The sequence below is a fragment of the Amphiura filiformis genome, chromosome 11 (genome assembly GCF_039555335.1).
Source record: "Amphiura filiformis chromosome 11, Afil_fr2py, whole genome shotgun sequence".
In the NCBI taxonomy this organism is placed as follows: domain Eukaryota; kingdom Metazoa; phylum Echinodermata; class Ophiuroidea; order Amphilepidida; family Amphiuridae; genus Amphiura; species Amphiura filiformis.
Genome location: NC_092638.1, coordinates 52,227,002 through 52,250,614, shown reverse-complemented (window position 1 = coordinate 52,250,614; position 23,613 = coordinate 52,227,002). Strand labels below are relative to the sequence as shown.

The window sequence follows — 23,613 nt, the reverse complement described above, 5'->3', positions numbered from 1 at the left end:
GTTATAGTAATCAAAATAATTGTATAGCCTTGACCCTGGTCAACTTCAATAAAGTTTTGCTTTTCAAATACATCTGAAGCAAAATATAACCAGTCGTTGTTAAAACTTGAACATTCTTTACATCACCTTGAAATTTGGCAAGTTGATAGAATTAAAAATCCCCCCTCAAAAAAAAACAACAACAAAAAATAAGCCGCCATTTGGAATAACACAAATAATATATAACACCGCCTATTAGGCAAGCATCAGCATCTCTGCAGAACATGCTTCATTCAACTTAGTCCATCATTTTTGTAAACATCTTTTCAGGTTGCTTTAACATTGATAGTATTATCAAAACCTGCAGGCATCTTGGACTATTCCAGTTTGTTTAACAAGACGGTCTGTGTGGATACACACTTGGGTCCTGATGGGACCAGGCTCAAGTCAAGCTTAATATCTTATTAGCATGCCGGCCTGTAGGATGAGAAAACTAGAAAGAAGCAGAATGACGGGAAAAGAGGGAGGAAACGACAGGCCACTCCCAACAAATCAATTTTGCTCTTAGCTCTTGGGTCAGTTGGTAAGTCTGTGCCCTGATACAAAGGCTCTTAAAATGCATCACTCACTATAGAAGACGATTACTTTAATCTTCCACACAGGGAGTGTAAATATCAAACAGGGTTACCTGAATGGGTGACTACATTTGAAATCTACACCCCCTGTGTGAGATATTAAGGTCATGTCTTCCATTTAGGTAGTGCATGGATTTCAACAGGAATAGCCCCTTACTCTTGAGTTCTAATGAAAACATTGAAATGTTTGCGCGAATCAATTCATCGTTTTTGCAACAAAATTCCCAACCCCGAATAACCACTGTATGATGCATGCTCTTGATCATATCCACTCACTTAATGCCTGCATTCAAGTATAAAACCATTCTACGTTTTCACAGACATCAACAATGAGCCTAAATTTTCTGGTGGCCATGCAGAACTGGACTTTTTTTTCTTCCTCTGACAAAAGTGTTATTTTGCACTGCATAGTCTCTATAAAAAGCATGTTGGCAGGAAAATTGTGTGGGCTCTGCAGGACCCAAACATGGCAAAAGATTGCAGATTGAAACTTGTTGTGCAGCATTTGATCCACGATATTTGGAGGCCTGGATGTCAAATCTGGTTTGAAAAATGATGGCCATTCTTGGCATACACAAGATAACAAATCACCTTAGCTAGTGGTAATATAGGAAAGAAAATCTAGTAGGCACTCGAAATCATAAAAGGAAAACAAAAACACCATAACCAGCAGCATAAATGTGACTTAATATACACTTGGCGTAGAAAGGGGAGGTACCAAAAAGGTTTGAGCACATGATTCATAGCAATTTCTTGATAATTCGTCAGTTTAAAAAATACCAAATTTACTAAATTACAAAACAAATGAGAAAGAAAATATATTGTTTCTACACAACACAGGGAAATCGGTAATAATAACATAAAGGGCTGATTATGTGGGTCAATTCCGTCCTCCTCCCATTCCTCCCCCTCCCATGAAAAGTAAAATACTCCATCCTTAAATACTTGATTTCTTCCGTTTCTTATCTTACTTTTAACTTTAAAAACGCAATTCTGAAGGGGTTCGATTCTGACAAATGCAAGGTATCTTCTCTAAAACTCCGCAATATAAATTTATTTTTTAATTCATTTTTTCTTCTTTTAAATGATTTAGTCAGTTTTTTTTTGGTCATCATCACTGCAAAGCTAACACTAACAAGCATCACTTATCTTTTGGTCAAATTAAATGCATTTTTTGATGACAAACTAGTTAACATCATGATTATTTATTTCATTTTTATGATTATTAATAAACCGGACAATTTTTAACCCACACTATTTTCATGCAGCTCTATCTTTATAAAGAAAACAACACTACGGGAAACGATAAAAATTAATTAACAAACACCACACCTGCAAACGAATCGATGATATTCCGAAGTCAAAAAACACAAATGCCCGTCTTATAACATGCTGATTTATCCTGGAATATCTTTTTTAACAGTAGTGATTTTTTATTCTATACTACACATCTACTCGATTAAACCAAACACCGCCATATTAGATTCCCTATGTGGTACCAGCAGCCACTATAGTCAAGCCTTGTGCAGTTTAGCAGCTATGCGCCAAGGTGAAAATAGTAATCGTCATTTCGTCAAACCACTAAAAAAGACTATCTTGCACTTGTCACTAATAGATCCCCCTCCAGTTGCCTACGTCAAACCCACCCCACCCACCCATCCCTCCCCAACCCCCCTCCAGACCATCCCACCCATATGTCTTATTGTACTTTTTATATCTTGAATGTCCTATAAGAATCGTGGTATAAAGCACTACTGTTTGAAGTCCACATCAAAGTTGCAACCACTTCAGCAATCACTGGGTTGAGTGATATTGATTTATTGGCTTCCGGTGTTCAGTATTTGCCGTTATTGATTATTAATTGATCTTCGTCGGGGAAGTGTACATCATCGATCCCCTTCCATTTAGTTACACAAAATGTTGTATTAAGTCTCTCCCTTTTGTTACATGTAGTGTGCTGTGTGGATCCCACAATGATGATGATGATGTATCAAGTAGTTGCTTGTTGAGTTAGTTCTGTAAGGCAAAAACAAAACATACCACATGAATTCTGTGCTATGGTTGAACAATATTTTTTTAAACCGTTTTTGGCAAATACTCATGTTAGCGCAGTTGATAGGGTATCAAACTTCAGTACGAGAGGTCCCTAGTTTGACCTCCTGTGTGGTTGGAAAATGTTCTCGTGAAAATAACTGTGTCAACTTGAAATTCCCCTGGACACTGAACTAGCTGCCTAATTGTCTCGGTTTATAACCATACGTTACTGGGCGAGCTGATCCTGGTTGCAATGGCTACACGTGGGTCGTCAAGGAACCGCGCCCATATTGTGCTACGTCCCTGAATGTTGTTTAATAGTTTATAAGTGTATCTTGGGCAACAGTGATCAGCAAGAATCTGTTAATTGTGCAGAGGCCTATGAATTGGCATCATGAACAATAAAATCAAAGCACCATGCAAATGTTCAGGGTGCCATATCAAGGCACCTATAGCGCTATTGGATCAAACTGAACTTTGTGCATTATTTACACACTAACACCACCTCATCCAAATTATGCAATATTTTGTCACAGAGCTTCAACTACGAAAAACAAATAACCCTCTCAAACAGGACATGGGACGGTAAAAGGCGAAAGGGGACAAGGATAGCGAAATAAAAGACAGGCCTGGGCAAAAATGTGTACATCCATATCAATAAGATGCACATGTCAGCTGCTACACATGTCTCTTTTTACATAATACATGTCTCTTTTTACATAATACTTATATATTATATTATGAATAAATATACCAGACTTATCTCAAGTGGAGGTCACTTAAAATCAAGCCCAAGTCACATGGTTTAGGAATGTTCGCTGTATTCCTAAACCATGTGACTTGGGGATGATTGGAGATGAGTCTGGTATTTACTCCTACATGTTAGGTAAGGCACCAAAATCAAATTTGTTCGATCTTTGGGTCGATTAGGAATAAATATACAAGTGGAGGTCACTTAAAATCAAGCCCAAGTCACATGGTTTAGGAATGTTCGCTGTATTCCTAAACCATGTGACTTGGGGATGATTGGAGGAGATGAGTCTGGTATTTACTCCTACATATTATTGATGGTTGATCAAAATATCAAGCTTTTTTGGATTTACACAAATATGTCTAGTTCCAATATTCCTGACGACCTCTTGCTGAGAAGTTAAGAATTTTTTTTTTGTAACATTTTTTGACGACAAACCAACCCTATATTTGTTACCACCTTACCTTTGTACTTGTTGAACCCCGCTTCATTGGCCTATTCCGCTAGTTTAATTACCCTGTTGATACTGCACTGCCTGTTGGTGCTGAGGCCCTGCCCCTGGAACAAGAAAAGACAAAACAATTTTGTTGCAAGTTTGTCAATTTGGTCATTACACTTGAAACCATATACCCCCCCTATGGAAGACATGACCTTAATCTCCCACGCAGGGAATGTGAATTTCAAATGGGGGTTACCTGAATGGGTGCTACCATTTGAAATCTACACCCCCTGTGTGGGAGATAAGTTTATGTTTTCCATAGGGGGTGCCGGCGTATGGATTTCAACTGGAATGACCCATTCCAAGTTTGCTCTGGGTTTCCTTTCCGCATATGCAGGGTACAACTGTTCAGAACATGTTATTTTGTGGGCTCATCGCAACAAAACCTCATCTCCATCAACTCCCCTGATAAACGATGTCTACAAATGTAAGGGAGTACAGCCAAAATGGTTTGCTGAGCTCAGCCAAGCTTTGCTACATTCACTGACGGTTCAGCTTTGCTAGAGCCTTTGATACTAACAAGCGAACAGTAAACGAAGTCAGCAAAGCAGCAGGATTATAAACACGGGTCGATGATACAATTAATTTCCTTTGTGTTCAGTATTCCGTAAGTACATAACGACCCACTCATCAAATGATGCCCTGAGCTCTCGATTTCTAATTCAAATATGAGGTGACATGTGTCGTCAAATTGCTAGCCAACCTTTTAGGGCCTGTGCTTTCTTTTAACTTGAACCAATTCAAATATATGACAATAAATCATATATGGTTGTTGTTAGCTTAAGTATGTCGATAAACCTATGAACATGTTTTTTTTATTTAACTGTGGACACCTCATCTTTTCGAATCAGTGGGCCCGTTGGCAGGGGGGTGCAGGGACAAAATAAAATTCCACAACCGTCCACTTTTTTCTATTTTTTCTATAAAAGGATCCAAAAGAGGAGACAAAATGACCTAAAGGTCCACCTTTAAGTGATAAAAGGTCCACTTATTGGTGATATGGTGTTCAAAAAGTCCAAAATAGGGCACTTTGTGGTATAGGTATTATAATTACTTCACATCAACTACAAAAACTTTTTCTAGGATCACTATTTGAAAACAAAGTCACACAAGTAGAAAAGAGATTTTATAGGTGCCTTGAAGGTGCGGATTAGTAACCACAATTAAACCAGTGCCACAAGAACGAGTTTACCTTAACACAATGAGAGAAAAACACCTCCACCACATAAATTCAAGCCTACACAAATGTGACACATCAAATGCCCAATGTGATACTGTATAAAGCAATGGGCTATTCCATTTAAAATCCACACTACCTCTGTGGAAGATTTAGCTAAAGTCTGCCACAGAGGGAGTATCAATTTTGAATAGAATATACAATTGGGTAACTTCCATTTGAAATACTCACTCGTTGTGGAAGATATAGGTAAAGCCATAATACAAAGGAGTATGGGTTTCAAAAAACATACTCCCCATATGGAAGGTATTTCCAAAATCTTTCACAGTGGTAGCATGGATTTTAAATAGAATAGCCCAATATTTTTGCATACAGATATTTTCACAGTTCCAAGCTTCACTAAGATTTTTTGCAGGGCAATTTTTTCGTGATTGTTGATTTCTTAGTAATTAAGCTTACTGATTAAGCTTCGTTATTGAGCACATTCGTGGGCCTATGTGAAACCGTGAAAATACAACCACTGCGAAAATTTCAGTTTAATGCAGTACACGATAATGAAGAGTGAAACTGATTAAACGATATTTTCAATGACATAAATATATGATTTGAAATGTATCTACTCTATTCTATTCTATTCATCACCTTCAATATTATCAACAAATCCCACTACACATACTGGCAGAGAAGAATAGCACTTGTTTACATTTTCAGAGCATACACAGCGTAAACAAGGAAGTGGGGTTCTGATTGGCTAAATTGAATCATAAAAACAGACCTGTAATCTGATTGGCCGATTGAGCGTCAAAGAAGTGATCGGCCCAAAGTGACGCTCATTGAATCCTGGTGTATGTTACTCGTTAACAGGGCACGCCCATCAATCAGAGCTAGAGAGTCGCTGTACCTCTCTGGAAGCTAGTGTAGTCAACAACATCACACACATCACATTTTTTGAAACCAGTAACATAGTGACTACAGTCAATTGAATGAACACAGTGTCTCATTATAGACATATGTAATTCTGCATGTAAGGCTCGTCCCATAACCTCTCTGTGGGCGGGTTCATTGTCATGGTTTAGGAACATGGGTGTTCATTGTGCTGTGTTCATTCAATTGCATTTCTGAGTACAACAGGGGTACTACACCCCTCGATAAATTTTGTCTATTTTTGCATTTTCTCAAAAACTAATAACACAGTGGTAACAAAAGTTGTGTATATTATAGGGGCAAGGAATTCAATTACTACACTGGAATTTCAGTGACCCAAGACAAGCGGTTCGTTATTTATGATAAGAAAAGAGGTACCGCTAGAATGTACCTCATTTCCTATCATATATATTGAACTGCTTGTCTTGAATCACTGAAATTTCAGTGAAGTAATTGGATTCCTTGCCCCAATAATATACATAACTTTTGTTACCAGTGTGTTATTATTTTTGATAAAAATGCAAAAATAGTCACAGATTTACCACAGGGGTGTAGTACCCCCTTAAGGCTGCCTTAATATACATCTGGTTCCATTTATGGCCCGATCCAGAAACTGAGGTTGGTCCTTTTGGTAACATTTTTTCGATTCACTGGATCTAAACTAGGGTGTGTCTGGGAAACCAGAAACTGAAGAATATTTTATATCAAGCGGCTCCAAAATTCAATTCTGAGTAATAATTAAATAAATAAAGAAATTTTGGATTCATATAGCGCCTTTTTCCCGATCTCGGAGGATTCGTAGCGCTGTAATTTTGCTGCCATGGTGAATCATCACAATCAGATCACATCTACTAGGCCGGTTGCGGGTGAATCCAGCGCAAACCTATCCACACTTCGATTGTAACACCCACCAAATTCTCTGTGCAGCTCCCCAAATTCCAATGGATGTAGAAAGTCTTGGATTACCAAACAAATAATCGCTGATTTTTTAAAGCAGGAGTAAACCAGGGATCCCGGAGAAAACATGCAAGAGCGAGCATGGGTCGGAATAAACCAAGTGCAAATACAGTCCTTGGGTAAGGTCAGGCTTGAACCTGGGACCTCAATTGTACAAGGCGAGGGAAGAACCACTGTGTTAACTCATTCTCCCTTAGAGTTAGAGGTGGTCGGGGAAATGGAACCAGGCATATTTTTGACCAGCCTAAGCAATGACTAACCATTCAAATTGTCACAGTACAGTTGGAAAAAAGTTTCTTATGAAGTTGACAAATTATCCTCTAGTATAGTATTTGCCCCAGTTTCTATGCAAGTTACTAAACGAATGTAACTTTTATATCTGCCTAGTGATCAACTAGTTGAGGTTTGTCATATTTTTTTTGATCTCAAGAGAAATGGTCCATTCATTAAATTCATTTCTCTGAATTTTTTCATAAATAAATTGGGTTATTCCAGTTTGAAATGGAAGACATGACCTTATCTCAAGGGGTCAAAGACTTACAACTCATAATCGATTGGTAGCTCGAGGTTGTGGGTTCGAGTCCACTTGGCATCAACATGTTGTGCACTTCACCCCCATTGCCTCTCCCCACCCAAGTGTACAAATGGGTAGCGGGCCCTAGCGGCTTTATTCAATGCCAGGAATGTAACAAGACTCACTGAGGAGGTGAACGATTCCCTCGCAGAAACATTACATGGATGAGTCTGGCCCAATCGCTTCAAAATCAAGATGGGCGTTCGGGCCTGTGAACACACCCTTTACCTTTTTACCATAGAATATGGGAAATTTGCAAAAATCTGGACAAAAACTGGGATGGTTGAATTGCAGCAAACACTGTGACACTTTGAATGGTATGTGTTAATACAAAGAGTGCAAAGAAGTGTGAAACTTACAGTATTTATTGTTACCTTGTGCAGCCTGCAAATATGGAGGCCCGGTCATGTGCTGTCCGGCCCCGGATACCGCTGGGTATTGCATGCCCCTTGTCCTCCTCCTGCCGGACCGGCTTGGTGGTTCGGATTCTGTATATAGAACACTCCGGCTTGTTGTGGGTGTGGATGGGGATGATTGTGAACTGGCGTCACAGTGGTTATATTGGCGGCCTGAATATTGGACGTGGGCGGGTAGTGCAGCTGCAACTGCGGATGACCGCCTCCAAACGGATGCTGCGGATGGAGAGTTTGCGGCGACTGCAGCTGTTGGCCTGGTACTGGTTGCGATGAGACTGGTTGCAGTGAGGACTGGTATAGTAACTGCGGCTGTTGGCTGACGTGAGGATGCTGCTGCATGTGCGACTGCGTCATGTGTGTGATCTGTTGCGGCAGATGATGCACCGGACTCGGCGAAGGCCTTCCGGTGTGCTGCGGCGCCTGTCCTTGCTGCTGTTGCTGCGCCTGCATGGCGGCTGCGGGTCCGCCGGGCTGGCCTTGCTGTCCTTGTTGCTGGGGCGGCGTGTTATTTGGCTGAGTGTGCGGGTGAACCTGCGCTTGTAGATGAGGGGCTGTTTGCTGATGCTGCTGGTGTTGCTGCATCTGCTGATGAGTGAATTGCTGTTGTTGCTGTTGATGCTGCTGTTGTTGCTGCTGCTGTTGCTGCTGCTGGACTTGTTGCATTGCTACGGCTGCAGCCTGATGCTGGGCTTGCAAGGCTGCTTGATTAGAAACTGTAGAACAAGTAAAAAAAGTGGAATATTTAGGATTACAACACTTCAGTAGTTGACAACAAATAGTTGCGACTATGACTATGCCCTAGAGGTCAAAATCTGAATAAAAGTTCATGGTATCTAAAGGTCCGATCATACTTTTTTTAATTTAAAAAAAAAAAAAAATTTTAATTTAATTTTTGTTTCGTTTTTTGGGGTTTTTTTTTGGTTTTTTTGGTCCGTTCATACTACTATATTCCTTCTTGCCGCAACTCAACGCAAATTGTCCCATTTCCAAGTTTAAATGTATTTAACTTTATTGCGATACCCGTATACCGCAATGCAGAATTTTGCAGAACAATGCAGTGCGGTAACGCAACGCACTGCAAATCAATTGAGGCAAAGTATGCACGGACCTTTAACACCCAAATTTACAAATCAACATTTGAAGTATGGTCTAAACAGATAATGCAAGCAACACCGCAAAGCAATTGCGGCGTAGTATGAATGGACCTTTAGCTCCCAAATTTACTAACATGTGAAGTAGGGTCAACTACATGTAACAAAAGTGACATACTGAATGGAGCAGGGGTAGACATAAGGAGCAATAATCTATTGGCCTTCGGGCTAGCTGGGAAGGTTTCGGGCTGACCCAAGGGCAAATCCACTGGCCCAGATTTTACTTCATTGTGTTTCTAATATTGTAACATGTTGTAAATTCATAATTACTAGGCGGTCACCCGTATTTGGCGGTTCTCGGCTGTCGCGATTACCTGGCTGATGGTGACAGTACCCACCAAGTTTCATGCCCATACGACAGTTTTTACTAATTTGACCTCAGATGACCCCTGGTGACCCCGAAATGACCTTAATTATGCAAAAATCCCAAACGGAAAATCTCCTGTTGATCCCCTCTACTGTTCAAAACCCCAGGATGAAATTAACAAACCTCTATGATATGCATAAATTGTAAAAATTTATGACACAAATGAATGCAATTTTTCTCATCAAAAGTCAATTTGGGCACAGGCAAGCTGGAGGATTTGGGTAATTTTGGCACCCAAGGAAATGTTGCCCTTGACCCCGCTATTTCTATGTATTTACCAACTACTTCTGTACTTACCGACATGCACCTGATGGTGGTTTCCATCTTGTACTTGTTGAATACCTTGGGCTCCTTGATGCTGTGCAGCGTTAGGAATGTTAGCCTGTGGTGTCACTTGCCTATACATGGCAGGCTGTAGTTGGAAAAATACAAAGAGAAATGACAGAAACATATTATAACGAGTCGTAACAATGAGCCAATCAGGTTTTGAGACTTGAGCAACTTGGATCTTTTATTTTAATGAGTCTTGCATCTCAAAATGTTAATATGTTGTCCCATTTTTTTAATCCCAATAAATTAGTGTTGTATTTTTCTGGAATCAAGAGTAGGGCAGAGCTTACCTGTTTTGTATACGGTAAAGGCGGTTGATAGGGCTGCTGGTAGGGCTGTGGCTGCGGTATAATCTGCTGACCCATCCCAGGCTGAGGCACCTGTCCCCCTTGTTGCACATGGTACATCAACTGACCACCTTGCTGCTGGAAGCTGGTTATGATAGGCGGACCTGCTGCATGACCCGCCGTCATCGACACCGGGATACCATGCGGAATGTCGGGCGTTGGGAGGCGCTGGTGGGGCATATTGGATGCAGCTGTGGAGAGAAGAAAAACAGCGACAAATTTGGGTTAATTTTTTAGCTCTATTTTGGCACTCAAGCGAAATATATACAGCGGATTGTTAGTCGACAGGAAAAAACCACCTGCTCTATGCGCATATGGACTTGCCAAGTAGGGTAGGTTGGTCGGTATTCTTTCGGAAGGGAGAAAAATACAGTGGCTTGTAACCACAGTCATGTTGTACAAGAGTACAGGAAGAGTCACTGTTTTGACTGCTGATGACTCACACAAAATGTGAAGTATGTTTATTAAATTGGCCTCAGATGACCTTGAAATGACCTTTAAAAATGTATTCTTCCAATGTGCCATTTATACTTATGAAGAATATCATTCATCCAAGTAGTAAACATTAATAAAATTTGAACTATAATCTAGTCAACTGGACTTCCTATCTTTAATCCTGACCCCATCGTCAGCCCTACTAATCATCTTGCAGTAAAGGTTCATTGACTTGTGAAGCGGATGTTCAGCGATCAGGAAGATACCTCTCAGGCTGAACTCAAAGGTGACCTGTGATGCAACAACATCCGCTTCACAGGTCGATGAACTTTTACCGACAGATGATCAGTAGGGCCGATGATGCGTTCAGGATTGGATATGAAAATTTCGCACTCAATGATTGTAGTTCAAATATTATTACCATCTTCATTTACTTATTTTTCATTCTCTCAAGCTGGGGTCTGTGGCAATTTTATGGTCTGTGGCAATTTTGTGGCCTGTGGAACTTTTTTCTCTCTGGATTCATACAGCCTTTACAGGTAACCCGGGATAATTAGCAGTAAGTTCCTTGCCCAGGGGAATTTCAAGCTAGCTCAATTTTTCCGTAAGAAAATAGACATTGTGGGGGATGGAACTCGTACCGTCAAGCACTCGCATACCAGAGTCTAGCGCCGTACCAATTGGGCTATTCCATTTAAAATCCACACTACCCCTGTGGAAGATTTTGGAAATATCCTCCACAAAGGGAGTATAAATTTCAAATGGAATGAACATATTAGGCAGCTCTATTTGAATTTCATACACCTGCTGAGAAGGATTCAACCCGAATCTTCCACAGAGGGAGAGCGAGTTTCAAATGGAGCGGCCTAATATGTTCATTCCATTTGAAATCCATACTCCCCCTGTGGGGAGTGCAAATTTTAAATGGAATAGCCCATTGAGATAACTGGACTGATATGAGCGGAAAGAATACATTTTAACACTTACTTGTTAAGTTACAGTATTTCCACTAGCACGCCATCGGTTATCTAGGTACCGGTGCAGACTGTGCCTGTCCCTGAGCTTTCGTCAGATGTGTCTCCGACTTCATCCTGATGAAGTCAGAGACATATAAACTGAGCTCAAAATGAGCCTTTTAATTTTTCACAACTTGTGAATCACAAGGTCATATCTTAAAATCCTGTCAATCAAAATGAACTAAAATTACACAGAGAATTACTTCAATACTCTATTCAAAACACATGTCAGTAACCAAGCAGTTATCCAACTGACACAACAGCAAAAAGCACTGCCACGGAACAGCTTCCTGGACCACTTTCACAGCCCAACATTTGGCACCCAGCACAAAAAATCTGTGAGTATGCATACAAAATCTTGGCACAGCTGATGAAACGGAGCTGCGTTTTTCTTTTCATACACTTTTTTCAAGAAACAAGCCTTGTTCCATACTATTCCACTTACTCTTTGGGAATTATCACATGTGCAAGGATCTTGTACTCATTCTCACCGATTTCTTTTGTTGGGTTCCAATTATTCGCCTGTGAATGAGGTCCAGGAAGCTGTTCCGTGTCAGTGCATTTTGCTGTTGTGTCAGTTGGATAACCGATTGGTTACTGACATGTGTTTATTGAAGAAAACATTTGTGTAATTTTGGTTCATTTTGATGGACAGGATTTTAAGATATGACCTTGTGAAAAATTATAAGTTTCTTTTTGAGCTCAGTTTAGATATGAAAAAAGCTCAACTACTCATACAGGGACCAGCTGCACTGGTATTGTGAAAACCCAACAGCGTACTCGTAGAAATACTAAAACTTATGAATTCCCGCCGAGAAAGCTTGTCTACTTACACTTACTTTTCTTTACATATTGCATTTTATTAGGGTTGATTTGTTGCGACACCATGGTGCCTGGCGGTACACTGCCTATATAGATTGGATATTGGCCGTATGCGGACCAGACATCAACACTGGGCTAGGTTGAGACTGTGGTCTTGGCGGCGTTGGCGTCTTGCTTGGATGCACTAATACTGTTTTATTCTGTAAATAAAAGGAAGGACGGACTAGTTAGAAATATCCGGTATTATTACTAAAACATACAAATTAACAAAAATAGAGGATATAATATCAAACAAATCCTGCTATATAAATAAATGAAAGGTTTCATCTGTAATAGCTGGGATTATAAGAACTACAGATACCTCTGTCCATCCAGGAATACAACCTGGCATCTGTGGTTTACTGGGCCAATACACAGCATGCCGTAAAAACTCGATAGTTAGCATAAGTGCTTACTATCAAGTGCTTTTAACACATGAAATTGTATGATAGTCTGGCACTTTACCAACTGAGCTAATGGGGTTTAGACACAAATTTGCAGGTTTACTATAACTATGTGTAATATCGATAATTTGCTGAAAACCCTTTACGTTTTTGTGGACGGGGCTCTTCATGTTTGCATGTTTTAAAAGGGCTCAATAGTAAGCACATATGTGACCGTCCACGTCGAAACGCTCGTAAAGCCCCTGGTCAATTTTGTTTTTTTCCGTGTTTAGAAAATATATATCATAAGCTTTACAATGATATATCATTTGACTTCAAACAATATCCAGAAGCGGAGTTATGGCTTGTTAAACTTTGCTCCTTCAGTACAAGGGTACATTATTTTTGTGCTACATTATTTCTCTTTTTCCACATCGCTGGTATTACATATCAAATTGTCATAATTGGCGGTCACTTCGAATCATCCCCAAGTCAACGAGGTTCAGGATTGTCCTCTCATTGTTGATTGTTAGTTAACCCACCACTTGAACAGGATTTAGCCAAAGCAAACAAAGACTAGAGCTATTTACTAACTCTATACATAAGTATAAGCTTATTCAACAATAGGATTAAAGATTGGCGTTTGACTGACACTAAAATGAGAAACATGTAGGACTAACATTAGGTAAATATGAATACAACCTATGTGCACATTTTGCACTGTAACTCGAAATACAATTTGCCGACTGTACGAGCGGTTTGAGATGGATGGTCACATATGTTAATTATAGAGTTGTTACGGTATTACAAGTGTTAAGCTTACCTGCGGCACAAACGGCTTGGCATTTGGATTGAATTCTTTAGCATTAGGATTTAAGCTAGATTTCTTGGCGCTGAAACAGAAAACAAGAACATAAATTAATTAGCAGCTCTAGAAATATGTTCATAAACACATAATCTGATTGGACAATCGCGTGATTTCAGGTGCCGTCTATCAGGCCGTAGACGACCCCATGTCATCATGAGTGTTGATAACGCGTAACACGCTTGTAGATGTGTATCGTGTTGTATGCGTAGACTAGTGCGGAATACTCACACGTGCTAGCAGTACGCTCAACAGAATTATGTGAAGTTGTAAACAAGTTCTGTTTATTTTATAATAAGGGGAGTTTTTATGATGATAACTTAGTTTTTGCTTAAATAGTTTACAATAAATAATATTTAATAGACTAAGAATGAGAATTTAAATGATAGGAATTTTTGTTTTTACTATCCTCTACCTATGATAGACGACAGGCAGGTCCAATATTTTTATCATAGTTGTGCCAGCATCCACTACTCAAAATATGGGACCTGCCTGTCGGTTTGGATGACCGAATCTGCAAGAAACTTCATGCAAACAACCATTATGTAGTCCAAAGTTTCTAGTGGTATAAAAATCTCAACTTTTTTTGAGCAAGTTGGGTGGATGAGGTTGCGGATCACCGAGTACCCCTTTAAATTAAACATTCAAAACTATCAAGTGTCAAGAATTGCATAGTATTACTTCAAGTCTAAGGTCTTTTAAGACCTTAAAAGATGCTTGGAAAAAAAAAAACCATGCTCAAACAACGTACTCTTTATCAGGATCGGCTTCTTTCTTCTCCAGGGCTTCCGTTGCCGTTCTAGTCTTGTCCACCGGCGTTGTCGTTGTCTGTGCTTCCGCCGATGTCGCTGTTGGGGGGGTCGTAGTAGCTATACTATTTGGACTAACTTTACTAGGAGGAACAGGGGCTCCCTTTGGTTCTGTTGACGATGCAGCAGCTTTATCTGATAACTATAGAGAAAGAGACACACACATGCAATAATGTATTACAAGTTTGAGTTAACTCCCTGAGCACTACCTGCCGATCTAACATTGCCTCTGATTGGTCAATTACATGATATTTTCACTTTAATCAATTAAAATGGAGCTTTGCAAATAATTCACCCCAATTTTTTTGCATGGTGAAATTATTTTAACAATGTTGCTGATTGGTCCAATTGATAATGAAAACTTCTTTTTGACCAATATGCAGGTAGTTCTCATGGGGTTAATGGTGGGTGATCCCAACTTTTTCACATTGTATTCTCTGTCTTACATGCAGGCCTACCATTAACCCTAACACTGCCCATGGTTTTTTGCTATCGGAAGTAAAGAAGAAATAAAAAAGGAGAGAAGATGAGCAAAGATAGTCACTTGTTTCCCACTGGATTCGAACCTTAGACCTCTTGTGTGCATGGCACATGATCACCGATCGTTAGCCGCAGGGGTTTCGCCAGCGATTCCATGCGTATATAGGACTTAGGGAGATTGTGTCACAGCATCGCATGGGATGCATGCATGCGCAGTGGTTATCCTTTTGGTATTTACTGGTGTTAGGGCTAACACAAGCTGTTTCCAAATTTCGAGTTGCTACAGAGTTTTAGATTGTGTCATGACATAAATGATGAAAATCATACTGCATGTCTACAAGCTGTATCAAATGCTGTCTGACGCATCCAAATTCAACATAAGATCCAAATAATTTGTACATTAGTTGTATAACAAATCATAAACTATACATTCTGGGTATTGCAAGAGTATCCTATGTTGCATTCAAAAGAGGCAGGCTTTTCAATTAACATCAAAATTGATGGGTACCAACCAAACCATCAACAATGAGGTCTGAATAAAACCATTATCATTTATTCTTGAGTTCATATTGTTTCTTGGGATATGTTCACAAACCATTTTTCAATAATAAAACATGCTTTTGTGATGGATAAAGCCATCATTGATCCGCAACTAACCCATAGTTTGTTTGGTGTACAATTGGCAAAAAAAAAGAGACTCATAACATAAGTGTATTGATAAAGAATAGTGTGCACGCAGCTCGGTGCAGCACTTGCGCTAGTTATTGGTTGCGTGTGTGACTGGCGTGCGTATGTGTGAATTTACTCAAGCTTAAGTTTGGACTTTTGATGAGTGCACTCGCCAATTATAAGCCAAACAAACTACAATTGATGATACTCACATGGAAGTTTCTTTGAAACTCTTTCAATTCAGCTACATGTACATTTTTGTCCTCTGCAATGGAAAGAAAAAACAATGTACAAATATAAGGACATCACTTTTGCATTAAACTTTCTAACCTAGGAGTCATTTAATTATCTCAGGTATAAATAGAGCCTACATACTTCTGTAACATACAAAGAAGTTGATGATACTGCCTATTAACTCTGTAAAAGACTTACATTGAATTTTTTTTTTAATTAACATTTAAAATTTGACACCAGATGAGAGATGACATCAAATTCAGGTGCGCAATACGTACAATGAGTCAGTGCAGAATGAATCACCCATCAGATAAGGAATGTTCATTTAATTTTACTGGAAACCACACCCAACTACAGCAGTTAGACCTTCTGTGTGGCTGACAGCATATTTTTGTTACGATCTAGCCAGGACTCGAATTTTCATTCTTTGGGGCTACCCATTTTTGAGGCCACTGGGCAATGATAAAGAAGGGCACCAAGGCCAACAAGTGATGAAGAATGCTTTAAAGTTGACAAAGATATGGGGGAACGAAGTCCAAAACTGAAAAAGGGCAGGCAATGGCCTTGGTGGCCTCCATGAAATTCGAGCCCTGGATCTGGCAATGCAAAATGGGGGCCCTCCCCTCTTTAAAAGTAGACAAATTCAGTACTTGTGATCATGGCTCAATAATCCTTTTTTTTGGACCCCATCCCAAATCATTTCTAAGCATTTGCTTATCAATCTTATCAAATGTCTTTAAAATGAGAAAAGTGCAATGACCCCAAAATAGGCATCAAACCTGGTCAATGTTCCAAATACAGGGCTCCAAATAAGACAAAATGTCCAAAGGCCATTTGCGCAAAAAGATCTGTAAGAGATATCTTCAAAGTTTTCAAGCCCCAACTTAACATTGTGACATTTTTAAATATCACAATGTTAAGTTGGTAGAATAAGAGGGAGAGTTTTTTTAAAAATAATAATTGTCTAAACAGTATATGTCTGAAGAACTCACTTTACAAAATACAAGACAAGTTGTGTATTGAAATTTAAGTAGGTACTGTTGGTCCTACTGACATTTTCAGTTATTTTCACTGGTATTTGGCCTGAAGACATGTTGTATTTTTAGCCCTGCTCTCGGTGACATGAGTTACACTACTGATGGCAGATACAGTTTCAATGGGGGAATTGTTAATTTTGTGCATGGTCTTCTCATATTCAAATATCGTGCGGTTAAAAGCAAAGAACACCAGATGAAAGTAGAGGATTTAAATCCCAAATGTCCAAATATTTACCTGAATATTTTCTTGTTTTAACACACTGAACCATATTATACATTTGAAATGGCAGTGCACCCTCCGAACTGGGAGTTTCCCTAAATGCATCCCTATGGAAGACATGACCTTAATCTTCCACACAGGGTCAAAAAATGGGCATTTCAAATGGAGTTACCTGCATGGGTGACTCCATTTGAAATCTACACTCCCTGTGTGAGAGATTAAGGTCATGTGTTCCAACAGGGGTAATATGGTTTTCAAATGGAATCGCCCAGCCCCAATGCCCAGCTCTAATAATTAAAGACATACTACCACAAGGTTGCCCCATGCCCTCGTGATTTATGCAAAACAGTGTCCATCATGAACATACCTTGAGGTTTTTCTGTGGTAGCAGGCGTTGGTGGCGCCCGGTGATGTCGGTATACTCCCCTCGGCAACAACTGCGGCTTGCGGGGAACTTGGAGGTTTTATACTAGTGCTATTAGGGGTTGTACTACTTTCTGATACATCTACATATGGTTGTTTTTCTTCTCCTATGAAAATAAAATAAATAAGAGCATATTAGTACTTCTGGAGTTGCTTGACTTCCTTCTTTTCACACAAAATCAAGGCATTAATGCAAGAGAGCCATATCTGCAATAGTTGCCATATCTGCAAAAGCTGCCCTACAGACATTTGCCAATTTCTGCATTCTAAAATTACCCATGTACTTAAAATATGACACCTGGCAGCTATTGCAGACACACCCTTTTGCTCTTAACCCTGAAAATCACAATTATGTATAATTGAAGACCGAATTAAAGAACTAGTATTTTTTGTCTGTTTGACAGGACGTCATACGCAAACTGGTCTTTTTAATTCGGTCTTCAATTATATATGGTAACAATATAATTTGTCATAAAAACAGATTAAATACTGGGGTGACGATGACCTCCGACCTAAGAGGTCATCTCTCCTCATCTTGTGCTTTTGGTACAGTTTCATCGCCACTTGTAAGACGATTAACAGATGATCATACAATAAAGCTCATAATCTCTCATCGTAATCTTTATACCCACATTCCACTCCCTCTGACATGAAGGATTAACTGGGCCGATAAAAAAGATGTAACAGTTTCACTATATGACAAATAAATTTTCAGTTGAGGAAATTGTTAGTACTAACACTTTCAACAACCATTAACGCGGCTGTGTACTCTAGCCATTGTTTCTTTCTCAAAAGTGAGTTTTTATGATATGTTTGTACCTTGTTATGTTTTTTATAAATACAAGGAATGAAAATCCAGATTTGTAAACTCCAACTGCAATATTTTAAGGATTTTATTTCACTATTCCACTCGTGTTTGAAATTGAAAAGGAAAGAAAATCTTTGTTGTACCAGCAAGGTACACGCGCGCAACAACTCATCGTGTTGCGTATCGCGCAATTTGTTAACGCACAAATACGTGACTCATACGCTTATCTGCATGCGCGGCGCATCTTATGGAAACACCACGGAAACACTGATTTCACAAAAACCTAGTGGTCAAATGGCTCCGCTTTTAGCTGATAAAATGTGGGTTTTTTCAAGTTCTTTCCCCGATTTAAATATCAAGTTATGAATGGATTTCGCTCAAACTTCTCAAGGGGCTGTGGATTTACCCGATAATCACGTAATATAAGTTACAAAAACGAAAACTGTCGCATTCTCCTGTGAGATTCGATGAAAGTGCAAAATGTGACCACTTTAAACTTCAACGGCCATTATTTCAATGTTCATTTTCTCGGTAAAATGACTATTTAGGTACACGATAACTCAATAAATACAGCATCTATAGGTAAGCAAATATGATCATCGTAAAAAGCATGATCGACTCAAGAAACGGTTTTCTAATTTTTTATATTTTGGTCTATTTCCGATTTTGGGCATCATTTTGTGCAAATAGGCGTTTTTGAATTTTAAAAGTTCATTTTGATGCCTTATATGGTCAATATCTCAAAAAATAAGGCCAATATCAAAAAATAAAAAACTGTTTTTGGAATGGAGCCTCAAGATTGAGCTAAAACAAAATAAAATATTTTGGAAAGAGTGTTTTTTGTTATGATGTACCTAACAAATATTGCCAAAAACTCACTTTTTGTGATTTTCTTCAAAATTGTTGTTTTTACCCAAATCTGTATTTATATTAAGATTTATTGATGTCTTGCCTTCATAAAAATGTATACTTTTATATGTTTTATGCTGAATAATTACAAAGTTATTGCACTTTTACTACATGCATGTCTGAGAGTACACAGCCACCTTAAGAGGTGATAACTTCTGTGTAATGATCTTTGTGTAATCTTAACTTAAAACATCAAATAACTTTTCATCACATGAAATTATTGACTTTTTGTATGTGGGTAGCTGAGGTTGGTACAATACTTGATCCATTCATAAATATAGGGTTCTTGTGATAGAATGCTGAGCAATATGTATTTTTGAATGTCTTGATATATTGATAAAATGCCCATTGTGATGTGCCGAGTACTAGGGGATGACCATTTCTTGCCTTAATGGCCTTCCGGCCATCTCCGTAGTAACTATTTGTTAGCTATCCAATATATTTTTATGTATAAATATTTGTTAGGCAACAGAAAAAAACACTCTATTCTATGGGCTCGACTGACCGACCCCTCTGCCCGTAGAACAGGTTTTTTTTGCCTAAATAAAATTTGGCATCAAGTTCAAAGTTCAAGTACTTACTAATGACATCTGGAGTTGAACTTCTTAATTGATTTGGTGATACTGGACTACCTCTGTGATCTTGAGATGGCGGCGGTGGCTGCTGCCTTGGCGATATCTGTTGCTGGGGTGGTGGTGGCGGCGGTAACTGATGGGGCTGTCGTAAATGTGGCGGCGGAGGCATGCCCTGTTGTGGTGACCGCGGACTCGTCATAGGATGTGGTATATGATGCGGCGGAGGTAACCTCTGCTGCTGTGGGGCCATGTGTTGTGGCGGCGGCCCCTGGTTGGGAGCCCTCTGTAACTGTAGCTGAGATGGATGGGGAGGGTGGGCATGGGGGTGGGGGTGGTGTGGATGGGGATGTGCATGTGGGTGAGGGGGCCTCATAGGGTGCCCTTGCGGCATCATGTGATGAGGGTGAGGGTGATGCACTTGGTGCGGAGGGGGCTGGGGTGAGTGGGCCTGTGGAGGCGTCCTTGTTTGAGGTCTTCCCATATGCGTGGCATTGTGCATCTGGCGATTTTGTGGTGACCGTAGCCTTGGAGGCTGGTTGCCAGGATTGTTGTTACCCCCTGAGTGTGGTCGTAAGTGTGGAGGAACATATCTGCTGTAAAATCGAATGAGAATAAAATACAATTAACAATCAATATTATGTCTGATACTCTGCTGTCATCTGGAATAGTGGAGATTCCGTCCACATGTAGTGCTCTTGGAGCATAGCTTGTTTGCTAAACTTTCATGGCATTGAATCCATAAAGCTCCCAGAGCATAACATGTTGAAGGAATCCTAATTTCGCAGATTATCCAAGGTATGAACAGAGACAGATTGGCAATACATGTCAAAATTGTCCCAATAGTTTTTGACACACAAATCTCACCACATGAAAGATTCAAGAGTCAAATATTACCTTTGGCCATGTAAAGGACCCTTCATGCTTCACTGCATCTGTATTACCGATATATCAATCATTTTCTCAATGCAATGCACAGCAAATCATGTTAAAACGAATTCAACTCTATTACGATACTGCAATACAGTATTTTGGGAAGAGAATGCAATGCAATGCGGGTAACACAACTCACTGCAACGCAGATGCACTGAAGCATGAACAGACCTGAAAGGTATGCACATGTGAGCCAAGTCCACCATTTTAGCATGTAATTGCTTTGCATAGTAACTGTGTCAGCAGTGTCTGCACAACATTTCAAAATTACCTAACAGATAAAAAGTTTTTACTTGGTTTTTTTTTCAGACAGATTCACACTTTTTGAATCTGGCTCTCATAAACACCTTAATTTTGAGCACAGCTACTGCATTTCCTCGAATAGTCCCCGCGGTGCTGCAATTTCCAAAGGGGGCGTTTATTATAGGTCATTTTGGGAAGGATAATTCCAGTTAAAATCATTAGGTAAGCTTAAAAATTATGAATGATGACTTCCGTTTACCTTCCAGGTTTACGACCAGATTTTTGCTAATTACCGACACCATTAGCAACCATGTGTGCACCTTGGTAAGCTTACTAGTACAAGAGCATGGAAATATCAGCATTTTTGAAACATCTTGGTTGAAAAAAGTGATGGGGCGTTTAATTGAAGGGAGGGGGGACTATTCGAGGAATATACGGTAGTTCTGGTTCTAAACCTTTGTACACAGCATGTTGGATTACAGTAAAATGCACTGTGCATCAAGCACATATGGGTATACACACAAAAGTTAGAATCACACTGAGTTGCCTGATCAACAATTTTTTCTTCAATCCACCAGAATTGATCCTTACCTAGCTGGGGGGTTTTCCGATCTTTACCTAGCTGGGGGGTTTTCAACCCCCCGAGCTAGGTACTGTTTTGCTATCGGATCTTTCTTCTTTCTTTCTTTCTTTCTTTCTGGCAATTAATTTCAAAATGCTTCTCCTCCTACATGTTACACCCTACAATTACGTAACTTGCACATATGTATCGGCTATATCCAATGCCCATAGGGTGCAAACAGAATTGGGGTCAAAGGTCATTAAGGGGGCATTACCGGTATATAATCAAATACCTACAAAATGCTTCTTCTGCCACATATTACATAGCACAATGACGTCACTTACACATGTGCATCGGCTTTACCCAGTGCCCATACCTTGCACGCAGAATTGGGGTCAAAGGTCATTAAGGGGGTAAAATCTATTTTGCCTTATCTCGATATCTGTAAGGGGTGTGGGGCTCACACTCAGTGACAACAAATCTCATGACCAGGGGAACATTTTACAGGGGTCAGGTCAAAGGTCATGCAGAGGTCAAATTTTAGAAATGCATTTTTGGACATCTGTAAGGGGTACAGTGCTCAAACTCTGTGACAACAAACTTAATGACCAGGGGAATATTTTGGAACACTTTGCAGGGAACATGTCAAAGGTTAACTGGGGTCAAATCATATAATTTCATTTTCTGGACATCTGTAAGGGGTATAGGGCTCAAACTCTGTGATAACAAATTTACTGATCAGGTGAACACTTTGGAATGATGTACAGGGGACAGGTCAAAGGTCATCTGGGTCAAATCGTAAAATTTAACTTTCTGGGCATCTAAAAGTCGTATGGGACTCAAACTCGGTGACAACAAACCTCATGACCAGGGGAACATTTTTAGAACATTTTGCAGGGGTCAGATACCTCCAAAACACCAACATGCCCCAGCTAGGTTTGTGGTCTATGACCACCATTTGCCACTAGTTCTTCTTTCCTTCTTCTTCTTTCTGGCAATAAATTTCAAAATGCTTCTCCTCCTACATGTTACACCCTACAATTACGTAACTTGCACATATGTATTGGCTATATCCAGCGCCCATAGGATCTAAACAGAATTGGGGTAAATGGTCATTAAGGGGGCATTTCCTGTATTTAACCAAATACCTTCAAAATGCTTCTTCTGCCATATATTATATAGTACAATGATTCATTTGCATATATGCATCGGCTATACCCCACGCCTAGAACTTGCATACAGAATTGGGGTCAAAGGTCATTAAAGGGGCAAAATCTTACAATTGCATTATCTGGACATCTCTAGGTGGTATGGGGCTCAAACTGGGTGACAACAAATCTCATGACCAGGGGAACAATTTGCACGGGTCAGGTCAAAGGTCATGCAGAGGTCAAATTTTAGAAATTAATTTCCTGGACATCTGTAAGGGGTACGGGCTCAGACTTGGTGACAACAAACTTAATGATCAGGGGGACATTTTGGAACACTTTGCAGGAGTCAGGTCAAAGGTTATCTGGGGTCAAATTTTATAATTTCATTTTCTGGATATCTGTAAGGGTTATGGGGCCCAAACTTTGCGACAACATATCTCATGATCAGGGGAACATTTTGCAGGGGCCAGGTCAAAGGTCATGCAGAGGTCAAATCTTATAAATGTATTTTCTGGATATCTGTAAGGGGTACGGGGCTCAAACTTGGTGTCAACAAACTTGATGACCAGGGGAACATATTTGGAACATTTTGCAGGGGTCAGGTCAAAGGTCATCTGGGGTCAAATATCAAAATTGCATTTTCTGGACATCTGTAAGGAATACGGGACTCAAACTCGGTGACAACAAACCTCATGACCAGAGCAACATTTTTGGAACATTTTGCAGGGGTCAGATACCTCCACAACACCAACACGCCCCAGCTAGGTTTGTGGTCTATGCCCACCATTTGCCACTAGTTGTATTTGTCTCTATACTATGATCAGCTCGTAATAGGCAAGAATTACTTGGTTTTTGTTACTGC

At 39.8% G+C, this 23,613-nt stretch overlaps 1 protein-coding gene across 1 annotated transcript in view; it reads right to left on the bottom strand.

Annotated features, from left to right (window-relative positions):
- Nucleotides 1–2,303: 2,303 nt before the first annotated feature.
- The window catches only part of LOC140164147 (uncharacterized), a 66,020-nt gene continuing 44,710 nt past the window's right edge, over nt 2,304–23,613 (bottom strand). Inside the window, exons 9-21 of the mRNA XM_072187391.1 lie at nt 19,872–20,458; nt 17,518–17,680; nt 16,331–16,434; nt 15,872–15,924; nt 14,453–14,652; nt 13,660–13,729; nt 12,513–12,614; nt 11,613–11,667; nt 10,085–10,332; nt 9,762–9,876; nt 7,890–8,659; nt 3,864–3,957; nt 2,304–2,630 (exon numbers count right to left, since the gene is read on the bottom strand). Of these exons, the coding sequence (XP_072043492.1) occupies nt 7,935–8,659; nt 9,762–9,876; nt 10,085–10,332; nt 11,613–11,667; nt 12,513–12,614; nt 13,660–13,729; nt 14,453–14,652; nt 15,872–15,924; nt 16,331–16,434; nt 17,518–17,680; nt 19,872–20,458 (2,422 nt within the window). The 3' untranslated portion in view covers nt 2,304–2,630; nt 3,864–3,957; nt 7,890–7,934. The remainder of the gene's footprint in view (nt 2,631–3,863; nt 3,958–7,889; nt 8,660–9,761; nt 9,877–10,084; nt 10,333–11,612; nt 11,668–12,512; nt 12,615–13,659; nt 13,730–14,452; nt 14,653–15,871; nt 15,925–16,330; nt 16,435–17,517; nt 17,681–19,871; nt 20,459–23,613) is intronic.